Raw genomic sequence first — 15,037 nt, forward strand, 5'->3', positions numbered from 1 at the left:
GTACATAACCTAATTTTAAGTACTTTCTTATCTTGCCTAGTGAATGTGTATTTTTAAAAAGCACTGTATTATGTTATTTCTGCATCTGCCAGTGGGCCACTACAATAAGAGCAGGCATGATATCAATTCCACTGTAGGGGAGACTTGATGTTCTATGCAATTAGGTGGAAAAAAACATGTGCCTGATATATCGTATCGGTATCAATATGCGTGCATCCCTAGTTATTATGGGTTGTTGTGTACTTGTAGACACTATTAACAGTGTTTACTTAAGTAATTTATGTCTCAGTTTTTTATGGGATTGCCATACTTCTGTTGTTAGCAGGTTTGATGCATATCAGCAGGATAGTGCTTTGTCTCCTGTCTCTTTGTTTCTCTCAAGACTCGTCATTGTCCTTAGATGGTAAAATCATCTCCAAGAACCTTAACAATATGTAAATGTCACATTTTTTCTGCAAGTACCGCATGTCTGTTGCTGCCATCAAAAAGCCCTTGCAGACCACCTCTTGGGAAAGTATATTCTGTGGCATGATCAGGCCCTGCGACTGGAAACCTAAGTGCGGATCATGTAAATGTGTTAAGGCTGTAGTTGTACCACAGTAATGCCCCCATCTTTATGCTGGAGTATGGCTGCAGATTAGAGTAACTCCACCAACCCTCAGTCCATGTATTCGCCTCATATCAGCCAGTAAATTCCTCATTGTTGCGGCCGCCATACCAGCTCCACAGGGAGTCTTTCTGAGCTAGCTTCTCCATCTCATTCCCACTCTCCCATCCTGGTGCTCTGTAAGGAGAGAGAAAGACAGTGTTATTGTGTCTGCTCGCGCACACACACTGCGAAAGGCTTAAGCAGGCCACCCTGCTGTGTTACCGCCTAGCATAATGTGTCTGCTGCCCCAAGGAGACTGAGTGAAGGAGGCCAGTACAGAGCCTGTACGGAGATGTTATAATCCCATGCGGGATCAATAGCAAGGTGCAGCCAATGCTTGTACACGCATATCATCACGACTGTGGATCAGAGAGAAATTGAACAGCGCCGATAGTCATCCAGCACCCCCTTAAAGTGATGTATGTCTTTCAATATCTCAGCTGTCACTGATAATGACAGGGATTTAGTCACAGAGGACACGAATGGAAAGTTAAAGATGGAGGATGACAAGGAAAGAAGGAAGTTGTTGACAAAGTGAAACCCTCAGAACATGAGATTACTCTGCATAATGTGATGTAGCCTGGGGCAAAAAATAAGTAATCTTTCAGACTGCTTCTGTTGTGTCAATAGGATGTATTTACCACAGAACGGATCATTTGATTTTCTAAAACAACAGAAAACAAGCAAACCAAAACCTCCTTTTTCTTGTTCAAAAATGTTATATTGAAATGTCTTTTTAATAAGCTATCTGGCATTTGTATTCACTCACAGTTATCATTTTCAGTTCCACTGATTACACATACTTATCTACACAAACCTTTTTGTGTTATCAATGTCAAAAAACTCCTTGACAGTATGAAATTCATTTTTCTTTCATATACAGTGAGTTTCGTCTCTAAAGCAGAGAGGCTGAAGAGGAAGTAATTTTAAATTTTTATGCTTCTTTCATGCACATTTTTTTGCCTTGCTCTGTATCCTTCTGCCTGTTTTCTCGCTCTCCAGGGCAGATGAGCCATTTTTTATGCTGACAAGAGTTGGTTGTCTGGTGGAGTGGGTCAGAGCTGCATACGTAAAGTAGCAAAGGGCAGACTTGACCCCTACATTGCAATCATGAAGTCTTATTGGATCAGTGATTAGGATTTGATGAGAAGTGAGCCATTGGGGCATCAGTTGCTCACAGTACACTGATTATTAACTAGCCATGCGTGCACGCGCACACACATCTGCCGGCCCCCAGCCTTTTTTTTTCCATCTCTCCAGAGGGACCCAGTTAACCTGTTGCCACATTCAAGAATAATGATAGGCTGCTGAAAGGTTAGGCCGCTCTAATTGAGTTGTAAAGTGATTGTTGGGGAGGTGATGACATTTCTCAGTGCTGTACCGTGTCACATGGATATGGTGACATGCTAGGCCAAGTGGAGGGAAATTAATGTTGCTCTTTCATAAGTCTCACTTACCAAAACAAAGCCAGTTGTTCCTCCTCTCTCTTTTGTTCTAGGATTAAATTATGAAGGGCAGTTGTTTCCAGTATTATTGAATACACCAATTATTTTCTTGATCAATCACTTTCATTTGTTTGTCTCTAAAATGTCAACAAAAATATCCATCATGAGTTTTGATATCCCAAGGTGATGTCAAGGTGACACAGTTTTGTCCGACCAAAAGTCCAAAACCCAAATTTATATTTTATAAATTCAGAGTAAAATCTGCAGCTTAAAGAGAAAAGTAAACCGTGAGGAAAAGACCCTTTTGTGTAACCCGCTGCAACCATTATGTTATTTTGATTGCTGAAATGTGCCAAACTCATAATAACTATTCACTAATATAACAAAATCATTAACTTTTGCTTTTTTTCCCTCAGAAAATTCTCCAACATCTGCCTGAGAAAATCTACAGCCGATGGCAGTTTCACAGTATAGGTATGTATTGATTACTGATCATATCAAATACTTGGCATTTCTTTGAATGCTATGCTTTGTCTCTGTGTTGCACCTTGACGGGTAGTTATGCATTGTGTGTGTCTTTCCACCTTGTGCTTCTGTAACCTCTGAGATACACTTCAGGACAAAAAATGGCTCCACTAACATGCCTAAGCCTTCCATAATGAAGAGAAAATAATTAGTCCTAGAAGGGGATGTAAATGGAAAATGCAAATGAGCACTTAATTTGAAATGCAAATAAGTAATTGAATTATGCTGGCATGATTTCAGTCCAACACAAAAAAAAGGAAAACCCTTGCAAGAAGTGATAACCCCAATTATAACTGTTGTTTGTCAGCCGTTGGCAGCAGCAATCCAGGTTTAGATCACTGTTGAAGATTGGCCTTCCCCTCAGGCTTGTAATTCCAAATATCAAAACTCCTCTGGGGTTGGATGCCCCAGACACATTCGCCATTTTGTCAGTCAATGGACAACAATCATTAGTGCCATAAGGCTGCCTCCTGGCCTTTTCCTGAACTCACGTACAATGTTCTTCTGCGCTCATTGGTGCTTGTGTCACTGGTCAAGATGCTGCGCTGTCATGGCATTCTCCTGCTCTGAAGGATTTGGTGGTAGCTGGATAGCTTCTTGTCATACTGAAGTCTAATTGAATTCCTAAGATAGCTTTTTCTTTTACATTATTTCTATCACATTTTACCTGTGGTAGCACTGCTGAAAGGATTTAAGTGCCTTGTTACAAATTCATTTTGGTGAGTGAGATAGGTCAGAAATGAAGTTAATAGTTTGTAGTGTCCTTCTAGCTAAGTATTGCAAGGTTACAGACATTTGACACCATCTGCTTACTTCTATTTCCTTCTTTCCTGAGCCAAAGATCTATGAAAGGATTTATTTACACCTTCATCTTTCAGAGGAAAAAAAATAGAATTGATTTAGACTGATGAGAGGAGAATAATGAAAGTACCACACAGGCACACTTATAAGCATGCTCACATGCAATCATGCCAGCTTTGCTATTACTAATCCTAAACTTGAAACCTTAAATTTAAAATCCCTCTAAATACTAGCCAACATTTCTTCACAGCCCACAAGGACCTCATAAGAACAGTTCTGTCTGCAGGCTGTCAAGAGTATGTCCTAATTCACACACACGCAGACCTCTTCCGCCCAAGGTATTTAGCAATCAGAAAAATGTCTCATTTGATTACAGCGGAACCCGATTGCCTTCATGAATGAACATAGCTGCCAACTGGTGTTAATTTTCATCAGGAAAATATGTAGCCTTGCCACTCACCCCACTGGTTTGTCAGAATGTCATCAAGGTCAATTTTCCATAGTGGAGGTGACAAGCGGATCCCTTCCTGTCAGCTTTGTGCTACTTGTTGTGTCTCTGCTTGTTTTGTAGGATTATTTTGAATTTGGTATGCAAAAGGCTTTTTGTTCTTTCTTCTAGGTTCTATTCTAAAAAAGCTTCTACACACTGGAAATTCATTCAAAGTAAGTGCTGTTGTTATTGACAGAAGATTGTCATAAATCATCAAGCCACATGTTAGCCTTTATCACATTTAAAGATTTTAAATGTATTTAAAATCTGGAAACACTAACTCACATTGAACTTTAAGGAAGGATTCCATATGTATCTGTTAATATTTCCCATTCTCCTCTTGCCTAGATCCGCTGTGAGGGGATCCGTCTCTTCCTGTTGTGGCTGCAAGCCCTGAGGGACAACTGTGCTGAGGAGCAGTTCCTTATCTTTGCCTGTCTGGTGCCAGGATTCCCTGCCGTGCCCTCCTCTAGAGGGCCCTGCACCCTTGACACCATCATTTACAACCCCTACTCCAACCCCCCTGATGGTGACTATGAAAGCTTTTACATGTGTGACACTGGTTATGAGACCTGTATTTTAAAGAAGGTGGCCATTGAGGTAATCTACCACAAACTATTGTGTAGGTTCCTTTTTGGCGGATGAGTCTTGATTTTTACACCTAAATGAGGTCTCTGTATCTCTTGAAATGAACAGCCAAGGTGGTGCCTGAAGAGATTACCCCGCTGGTTCCAGCTGTGGTCGGAGAAAAGGTTGCAGATGACCAGACATGTTACATCCTGGAAACCCTACTCAAGTACATGGTCATCCAGGTAATAACTAATCATGCTAGGAAGAGACGACAATACTGTTTCTTACATTGAGCGGTGGCAATGCTTTTTACAATTTAAGTAAATCCCTTGTCAGTGCACACTGTATATTGTAGTGCAGGGATACATGTAAGAAGATGGAAAAAAGGTTAGTTGGTCATGATTTTACTCATCAGAGGTTGGGTTTATTGGTTTGTCCTTGGTAGCTTCAATGCTGTCACGATAAATATGACTAAAGTGGTAATCTCAAAGATCTCAGTTTCGTTCTCTTTGGCGGCACCTATGGCGATAAACAGTAATTGCCGGAGCACATTTCCCAGATATCCAAACAGTGTTGCATGTGTGACATCCACGGTTGGCTCCGGTTGTAACTCTTGATTTTCCTCGCTGACAGTCGCTTTCCTTTTTAAACTGTTTGCCTTCATCTGAGTGTTGAATTTGTTCCTTTGTTTTTTCTTTGGATTTCTGTAGTCATCGATCTTTTCTTTGTTTGTTCAGCCATAGTAGATTACTGTTTTTTACTCGCAACACTAGTAGAGACTGGAAAAAAAGCAGCTTTACATTGCGTTAGCTCCGCCTACCCTACTCTGGCAGACCAACCACTGCTAGGTGATGGAAAACATGCAAAAAACAAACTAACTGGGCGCCGCTTGTGATTTTCTTTCCATTAAAGTCGCAACAAACACCCAGTCCATAATTCTGCAAATGCAAAGGCTTCCATCAGTGGGCCATACGCTCAATCACCAGTGTGTTACCTCATTCGGCGAAATACTTACCAGACATTTATTTAAAAGAAAATCTTTGAGATTGTCACTTTAAATGCCTCTTTTTTTTTAACAGCTTCATTACTTCCCTACTACTTGTGAGGTGTCTCCCAAAAAAAGCATCCACATAAAAGTTCTTAAAAAGAAAAAAAATCTCACCAAAAACTGGTTATCAAGACAGAAACACCTCTCCTCAATGTATATTTTGGTTATATAGACTGCTCAGGTAGTGTGTAATCTTTGTCTTGTACAACAGTAAGATGAAAAACTAAATACAATGTCAGGTGTTAAGTACTTTAGAGTCTGTTAATCTTGTACCTAGTCCTCTGTGTACTCGTTGCTTGTGCAACCTTGAAACTATTGTGTTGCCAACAATATACTGCCACTGTCGGAGTGATGCTGGAACCATCTCCTCTCCCTGTAGCCTGACCTTGTCTGCCTTTGTGCTCTGTCTGCCAGGCATCCAGTTTAGAATGGAAGAACAAAGAGAACCAGGACACAGGCTTCAGGTTTCTCTTCAGCCTTTTCAAGAAGTACTACCTTCCACATCTATTCCCCTCCTTCACCAAGCTTACAAATCTATACAAGCCTTTATTAGGTAAGATGGCATACAGTATATAGGTATATATTTCTGCTGAAGCCTTTTCAAACAGAGTTATCTTTTATTGGTTCTTTTTATAAAGGTTTACACACTGTACTTAAACTCAAGGGCTGCTACTTGGGTAGTAAAACCTCTTCCTATTTATACCACCTTTATATGAAACACTATTTATTTACTATTTATTTATAAACTGACATTCACAACTTTGTCATTAGATCATAATGGGCCGAACTCAATTTAAACAACATTTTAGGAACAACAGTTTAATGAGTACTCAGCTTAAATTTGATTAATACAGTCTGGCTGTGACAGAATTAGTGAGTTTGTAGCCCTTGCCAAAGGAGGGAGGGCAAAGTTAGTGAGCTTTATATTTTACAGGCAAGAACTTAGAAGCAAGTTACCTTTTTGATTTTTGAAATCTCAAGAAAAACCTCAAGTTACTCCTCTCAGCCTGTAAATTAATTTGTTGTATATCCCTGCACTCAGGAAACTCGTGCAGAGTGAATACCTTTCAGTTAGTAAAACTGCTTACAAATAACACATGGGTTTAAAACAAAATGCATGTTACTCAAAAACAACACACATGGTAAAAAAACTAATGGTATAACAAGTGAGCAATATGATAATATCACCATCATAAACAAAACACTGCTTGTTCAGTTCCCAAGGCTTTATGGTTGATTAAAGACATTTTGAAACACCTCAGCAGCAAGTAATTTGACTTTTCATCGTTCCCCCTTCCTATTCTTCTTTTGTCCTTTTTTTCAACCTGATTCTCTCATCATCCTAAACTCTTCATCCTTTTGTTGTGCTCAATTAGACCTCCCCCACCACAGACCAAAACCTTTGTATGTGCCAGTGACGCGGAACAATGAAAGCACCTTCTGCACCAGGGACCAGTACCTGGCACCTCGTGTGGCCTTCATCACCTGGCTGGTCACCTTCTTCCTGGAGAAGAAGTATGTCAGCAGTGCTGCTGCAGCGCAGAGCGCCAAGAACGGCACTGAGGTCATTCCCAAACTCATCCAGGTGAGCATGATGTACCATCGTGTAGATTTCTCACACTCATTGAGGGTGGTGGATGTGGGCTGCTGTGAAGGATTTTTTTGCTTTTAAACCTCTGAGAAAACAAATTTTCACTCACATGTATCAATTTTAAATCCTTTACAATACTACAATAAAACATGGGAATATTGAACTGTAATGACCAATACAGTTGTTTAATCAAAATAGAGATGGTCATAAAAACAATTCATATATTAAGGAGTTTTAGTCCTGAGACGAGCCACCAATTGTTTAAGTGTGGAGGCAGCCCCATAGTGTACCAAGTCACTATCATTTCTCACCGTGTCTCCTTGCACAGACTGTCACTGCAGGCAGTAGCAGCCAGGAGAAGGATAAGGCATCAGATGGGGATCCAAACGGGCCAGCGGGGGAGCCTGAAAAAAGCCACTCGAACAGCAGCACTCTGTCAGACCGACGGCCCAGCGATTCCAGTTTGTGTAGCATTGAGGAGGAACACCGCTATGTCTATGACATGGTGCATGCCATCCTGATGTCCACCAGGGACAATGTGAATTTTGTCAACGAGGTCTTCCACCAGGTACACTGGGGTCACCCAGCAAGATTTCTTTTTTGATTTTATAAAGATTAATTACTTTGCAGGTATTACAATGTTTTCATTGAGGATCATGATGAGACAGCTGAATGGATACTGACGCTGTGATAGCCTGTACAATGTTGCCCTCTGCTGGACGTTTGTCGACATGACTTAAAGATCCTTCTTCCTCTGTCATCCATACTGTAATAGTTCCGTATTCTCTTTCCTTAGGCCTTCCTGCTGCCGTCCTGCGAGGCATCAGCAACCAGGAAGGTGATTAAAGTGTACAGGAAGTGGATCCTGCAGGACAAGCCCAACTTCATGACTGAGCCTGACAAAACTACCACGATAGATGAAGTGGATGATAGCTCTGCACAGACTCTCAGTGCAGAGACTAACAGCATGCACGCACAGGTGAAACATCTGATACAGATTGTGTATCGTTATTCAGAAACCTTGTTTGGAAGTTGGATACAATTATATACATACAATATAAACTAGTAAATCCCTTGTAAGCCACATGATTGGTTAACTGGTGAGCACAGACGTATGAAGAATTTGAAGCCAATTTATCATATTATTGCTTCTATCAACAACAGAGAACACCAGCTTTGACTGAGAGTGGCTTTTTCCAGGGGAGAACTGCTCCTTTAATATCTTTTATTTAAATTTGTGATTCCAACTTCAATGACAGATATTACATGATATACCTATAAATCAAACACACTTTTGACAGTCTCAAAAATATGGGTGAAGAAGTTTAGGCCATGCAACATGCAAGCTCCTCTCTATTCTGAGTATAGTATCTCGTACATTATGTCTACTGCTCGATTGACATGCCTGCTGTGTCCTCTACCAGACAATAGAGAGTCACGGCCACAAACGGTCCTCCAGCTGGGGGAGAACTTACTCGTTTAGCAGCGCCATCAGTCGAGGCTTTCTAACCGAGGAGCAGAACAGTGATGTCAAGGCTGGTATCCAGCCAACACTACAGGTCTGTCTCAAAATTCAGAGGTTTGTTTTTGTCCTGAGATAACGGCACTTAGTGGCAATAATTTTACTGTATGCTTCACACTTTACTGTACAAATCGGTTATTATTTGGTCTTTACTTACTTTACACTGTGTTCATTCACCTGTGATTGTAGGTGTTCCTGACCAACTCATCCAATGTGTTCCTGTTGGAGCCCTGCCAGGATGTACCTAAACTTCTGGATAACCAGGTTGAAGTTTGCAAGGGTGTTCTCAGCATCTACCGGCACATGATCATGGAGCACACAATGAATACACAAACATGGTCAGTGTGATCTTCAAATACACATGGAAGATTATTCCAGTTATTCCTTTATGTCTCCTACATTTCATCTAATTGTATTTGATGATTTTTTTATTTTTTTATTACTTATCTTTTTTTCTTGGTCTATGTTCTACAGGGAACAGTTGCTGCAGGTACTGCTGAGGATCACAGAGGCAGTGATGAAGAGGCCGCATGAAAACCAAAGAAAAGACAGCTTTGCTGAGAGTTTAGCCTCTATACTCTTTAGGGTATGTCTAGTGTTTACATCAACAGATTTATTAGGTATTTTAAATAAGAGGAGTGAGTGAGTGTGGGTTTATCATCATACCTACTCAAAGTATTCTATTATTTTATCCTGTGATTACAGAACATTGAATGTACATAACTCTTCATGAGTAACCTTAACAATTTGTTGCTCATGAACCTGTAAATATAGATCAAAGAAACTCACAGGCAAAGAGACACTACACCAACTGAGATACATCAGTGTTACAACTGTGCTGTCACATCGTATCAAAGGCTGGAATGTCAAAGCTAATTCATCTTTCCTCGTCTCATCTTGCATGCAGACCATCATTGTGGCATGGGTGCGAGCCAACCTGTGCGTATTTATCTCCCGGGAGCTATGGGACGAGCTGCTGGCAGTGCTGTCCTCTCTTACCTGCTGGGAGGAGCTGGTGACAGAGTGGGCCAGCATCATGGACTCGCTGACGGCTGTGCTGGCACGCTCCGTTTATGGCCTGGACATGGCCAACCTGCCTCTGGACAAACTCAGCGAACAGAAGGAGAAGAAGCAGAGAGGACGTGGTGAGGGAGTGATATGGGGTACAAATTTGAAATGTTTGAATTTGGGTGAAAAAATGCTTAACATTGACTTTTGGAAGGTTCTTGTTAATAAGCGGTTTAGCTGTTACACTGCTGACTAGTTTCTTTATGTTCTAAAACAATAAAACAATTGAAAAGGTGCAAAGGGGATAAATACTCTGATAAGCTCTGTATTGGCATAGTGATTATTGCCAAGCTTGTACCTGAAGAACTTTGGTTGGTTAAAGTAGCGTAAAGCCTTTAAAGGTCTATGTTTACGTTAATCGCACATTAATCAATAAAGAATGAACAAATAGAGAATGTCAATGACTTTTTGGGAATAATTTTAGATCCACGGTTTGAATTTGATAAACATATAAAGAAAATCTCAAAAACAATAAAAAACAACATAAATTGTTTTAAACTAATTAGGCACTATATAACAAATCATGCAGTCAAGGTATTCATGCATTCTATGATCTTTTCTCATTTTTCATATTGTACGTCAGTATGGGCTCAAGCTTCACCCTCTATAACCAGAAACCTGTCATCTTTATACAATCAGGCCCTGAAAGTAATGGACAAAAAACCCATCCGGTGGCATTATTGTCGCATATTAAAAAAATACTGCCTATTATGTTTTGAGAGCTTCATGCACCTATCTTTTTTGAAAATTAGTTTACAAATGTATAAACAATCCCCTGAACCTCTTACCAGATATATCCAAAGACAGGACTGTAAGACGGCAACAAGGAGCATAAATAAGGGTAAATGTAAAATACAACATCGCAGATCTAAAATTGGACAATCAGCCGTGTCCATAAAGGGCTGTTAACTGACATCAAATTAATCCCTGATATGAAATCTTGCTTGCTCAAAGCAAACCAGAGCTGTAGTAATTTTTAGCTTATTGAATTTTAGATTACTTAATTTGTATCATTGTATAATATATGTGTGTTGGTATATTATGACTGTACTTTTAAATCTGTAGTTTTATGTGGTTTTATGATACTGACTGCTTAATTTTTTTTATTACACTGTATATGTAAAGGCCCAACTAGGGACAAGAGTTAAAAAATTAGCAAACTCTCTGTGCAACACATCAGTTGTGTGCTCTGTACTGGGACTACGTGGTAGTCTACATGGTCCCTACCAAATAAAATAAATTTAAAAATTCAATTCAACTTGAATAGATTTCAATCATATATCTGAACATATAGTGTTTAAGTGTGTAAAAAGGATTTTCTGAATTGATGTTTAGAAAATAATTAATACATCATGACCTCTTCCTTTAATGGATGCAGTCTCTTAAACAAGTGCATAGTGCTGACCTTTTATTTATATTCCAATGACAAAAAAAACAAACAAACAAGCATAGTGACAAATATATACAGATATGGTCTGTTAATTGGTTTTTAAGCTTTTCAAATGCAAATATACTGTATGTATTTTTTATATATACTGTATATCATTCTATGTTTAGAGTCAAAGAAAACTAAATACCATTGTAGTTCTATTTATGAGAGTGCCATGTCTGTCAGAGTATTGTTTTTGATGCTACCACTGGTGGTCGCAATAGTCCGATATTTTCTGACACATTTGTGCCTAAACTGTGTACAATGAGCTCATGCTTCAGTCATAAATACCACTACCATTATAATCCTTTAAAGGCTCCTTGTGTTCCTTAAAGCCATATTGAATTGTCTTGCATGTTCTAACAGGTTAGTGGTGCTTAATACAAATGCAAAGCTAATTATTGATAAAGAAATATGTGTGCTAATACATCCATAATCAGAAAGTGTTCCCTGCTTGCAGGAGTGATCCAGGACTCCCAGAAGGCAGCAGCTGTAGCACGCTCCTTCTCACTAAGTTGGAGGAACCAAGGGGAGCAGTGCGGGCCAGGAGTTCAGGAGCCAATGAGGATTCGCTCTGCCACTACATCAGGAGCTCCTGGTGTAGAGAAAGCCCGTAACAACGTCAGACAGAAGGCCTCTGGTACGTGCTTGTTATTCATTGATAAGAGTATTGTTGCTGTATGTAACAACACCAAAAACATCCACATGTATGTACTATTCTATATCCATGATGAGTTAATCTTCTGGCTTTGTGTGGGCCAACAACATAGTGCTGATAAGCCTCAGGAGCACAGGGTTTATCAGATGTATTGACTGTGTGTGTAAGCTGTCAGACAGGCCCATGTGTATGCTAGCCCAGGTGTCACTGAAAGGTCCAACACCATAGACAAAGAGGCCAGCAGATGGCACCCATTGTTACCCTCACATGTCACTGGCCAATGTCAACATGTTTCTATGTCAGCTCAATTGCAGGCATACAGCACAATCATGCAGCACGGCATGTCAAAGGCCAGCTTTGGACACTCATTGTCATTAGCTCAATTCAGACACCGCAAACAGCCCTTATCTGATGGGAACGTGGCAGGCTAATTATAAGTTGAGCTGGAAGGCAAGGTTGGGAAGTAACTAGCTGCAGTGCCTGTCTTGCTTGTCTTAATTTTGTCTAGACAGAATCTTAATGTGGAGGATAAACGACAGAGATGAACCCTTTGCGTTCCCTGGCCTTCAGCCCCTCAAGTTACCACCAACGTAGTAAAATGACGAGCTTGTTGAGCTAGGGGCAGATGTATTTGTGCCTGAAGGATAAAGTCTTAGAAGAGGTTTGTGTGTGTGTGCTGACACATCTATTATGTGTCTTGCATGCATGTTAATGCACCTATTCTGTTAGTCTGCTTATTTGTATCTGTGTGCAAGCAAAGATGGACATTAAACACTACCGCTTCAAATTCCCTTCCCTTTCTTTGGCCTAATTGGATTTCTCCCACATTGATCTTCAAAGGCCCGACAGCCCTCCTCCCTACTCCTCAAGAAAAGCCCACACATCAATAACACGGCAGTTTTTGATAGTTTCATTAAGAGTGTAATTAATGCTCATTAATATGCATAAATGGGAAGCAGTGGCAGGCTGTAGCAGAGACGATGTATCTCTCTCTCTCTCTGAAAGGCATAATTAAAGTGTGCTGAAAACAGAGAATAGAACTGTCCTCTTTCATTGCTCTCTTTAAGATTAAGTCTGAAGTGCCACCCAGACACAATGGCAATGCTTCAGAATCGACAACTGTCAAAACCTAACTGTATTTGTGCATGCAAATACAAACTAATATTGTTGTGAAATCTTGTCGTGATAATGGATAAAGAAGCTAGATATTTCATTATGATACTTATTAGGCTTCTCCAACTACAGAGAGCCACTGGAACCAGTTCTCAGTCTGCCATTCAGATACACCTTTACTAATTATTATCCAAATTGTAATATATAAGATAATTAGGGATGCACGATATTATCGGCACGTTATCGGTATCTGCAGATAATGGCTTGAAAATGTCATATCGGCATAGGCAGATATGTCATTTTTCTGCCAATATTTTCCGCCAGTAAAACAACGCATTAATTATGCCTAAATGCTTGATGATTCCCTAAAAAAGCTTGACGTAATGCTACTACATTAACTCTGTGTGAGTGCGTGCACCACCCCTCTTCCGTCAAGCGTGAAGAAGGGTGCAAGCTGTAGTATGGCTGCGGTATGGCAGTTTTTCAAAGTTTCCGAAACGAACAGCAAGGTTGTGCTCAGCATCGGTCATGCAAGGAGGTGCCAAATCTCATTCATTTAACACTATAAAATCGAATCACCCATCTCAAGAATCTGCCAGTGGGCCACTGCAATAAAAGTAGGCGTGATATCAATTCTACTACAGGGGAGACTTGATTTTCTCTGCAATTAGGTGGAGAAAAAAACATGTGCCTAATATATCGGTATCGAAATCAGCTAAAAGGGTTGGAAAATATCGGAATATCGGATATCCCATATCATGCATTCCTAAAGATAATATAATTAATACGGAAATGACATAAAATGCAGTAGTTTAAGCCTGCACACAGTTAGTTCTATGCTCAAGGTATTTGGCTGATTTAAAGGAATGCGATCATATTAAGTTACACTTCTTTTGGTAGAGCGGTATTGCTAAGTGACAAATTATAGTTTACTCTCAAGGCTGTATTGAACTTTTCATTTGATCTGTTTTAATGTTATATTTCATGTAAACCCGCACTGACTTAAAACAGTGGTCCTAAACTGGTCTCGCTTCAGACCCACCACCACCACCAATGGTGCAGTTTGGAACCGAGTCGGAACGTAACATCACAGTATGTCAGCATCACAAAATACAACAGTATAATAGTCAACCAAAATGTTGGCAGTGCATAAGGGGGAAATATTCCCTTTACTTAAATATGCTAAAACCTACACATAAATGCAACTACTGTAGGGCTCATCAAGTTTCAAGCATGTAACTGTAGCTGGGATTACCCAATCAGTGAATACGTGGAGTATGACTTTACTACTGCACGCACGTCAAAACAAACCTATGTCCTTCAAAATAAAAGCGCAGCATCGACTTTTTGACGCAACTTTTTTTTTTGTCCAAGCACACATCCGAGACCCACTGAAAACAGCTCTGTGACTTACTTTTGGATACTGACCCACCAGTTGAGCACAACGGACTTAGAAGTGCCAGTCTATACTTGAGCCTGGCAAGTCCTTCAGATGGCTGGGCCAATTTAGTGGCCAGAATAACAAAAGTTGGGGTTTCCATTATATAGACTTATCAAGCTCTGAGAAGTTAATTTTCATCTGTAAAAAGTATTGCTCAGTGCAAGCAGTTGCTCCTCTTTTAGTAACGATTTAAGAGATTGTTTTCAAAAATGTTGCTTTATATTACTTGACAATTAACAACATTAGTTAAAACTTACACACTTACATATTTTGCTATTTTGGAAAAAGAAAGATGTCCCAACTTTGAAAATGTGGCTCACAGAGCTGATGGACACACTTTATTTCGAGAGAATCCAGATCATAAAAGACAAGCTAAAAGATTTTGAGAACATTTGGCAACCTTTAGTCTCTTATCTCTCAGAATCTTAACTGCAGCATGGGTTGGGGGTGAGGATGGAGTGGATTAAGGGAGTGTGGGAGGCTGGTTAGGGGATAGAAGTCTGGTACTTGTGTTTTGTTTGTTTTCTGTAGGTAAGTACTGTTGCGGTCGGTGTATTGCGATGGTCAATATAATTATTATGATTAGTATTTTAAATTTTTGTATTACTATAACAGTGGTTTATTCACCTCATCTATTTGATTTATCTATTTATTTTTGTATTATTATTATTATTATTTTTAAATATG

The 15,037-nt window shown here is 39.8% G+C and overlaps 1 protein-coding gene across 4 annotated transcripts in view; it reads left to right on the plus strand.

The window, feature by feature from the left end:
• The window catches only part of ralgapa2 (Ral GTPase activating protein catalytic subunit alpha 2), an 88,755-nt gene that overhangs the window by 19,329 nt on the left and 54,389 nt on the right, over positions 1–15,037 (plus strand). For 2 of the 4 annotated variants that reach the window (XM_069661245.1, XM_069661248.1), the window contains exons 4-16: positions 2,511–2,568; positions 4,040–4,083; positions 4,259–4,439; positions 4,607–4,722; positions 5,943–6,081; positions 6,905–7,113; positions 7,448–7,687; positions 7,916–8,098; positions 8,544–8,678; positions 8,831–8,979; positions 9,116–9,227; positions 9,549–9,804; positions 11,599–11,778. In XM_069661245.1, the coding sequence (XP_069517346.1) occupies positions 2,511–2,568; positions 4,040–4,083; positions 4,259–4,439; positions 4,607–4,722; positions 5,943–6,081; positions 6,905–7,113; positions 7,448–7,687; positions 7,916–8,098; positions 8,544–8,678; positions 8,831–8,979; positions 9,116–9,227; positions 9,549–9,804; positions 11,599–11,778 (2,002 nt within the window). The remainder of the gene's footprint in view (positions 1–2,510; positions 2,569–4,039; positions 4,084–4,258; positions 4,440–4,606; positions 4,723–5,942; positions 6,082–6,904; positions 7,114–7,447; positions 7,688–7,915; positions 8,099–8,543; positions 8,679–8,830; positions 8,980–9,115; positions 9,228–9,548; positions 9,805–11,598; positions 11,779–15,037) is intronic. The other 2 variants (XM_069661249.1, XM_069661247.1) reach the window with 1 other exon arrangement.

This window comes from Semicossyphus pulcher, unplaced genomic scaffold (assembly GCF_022749685.1).
Source record: "Semicossyphus pulcher isolate SPU_LCO1_2020_fin unplaced genomic scaffold, fSemPul1.0.p SCAF_14, whole genome shotgun sequence".
NCBI classification, from domain to species: Eukaryota; Metazoa; Chordata; class Actinopteri; order Labriformes; family Labridae; genus Semicossyphus; species Semicossyphus pulcher.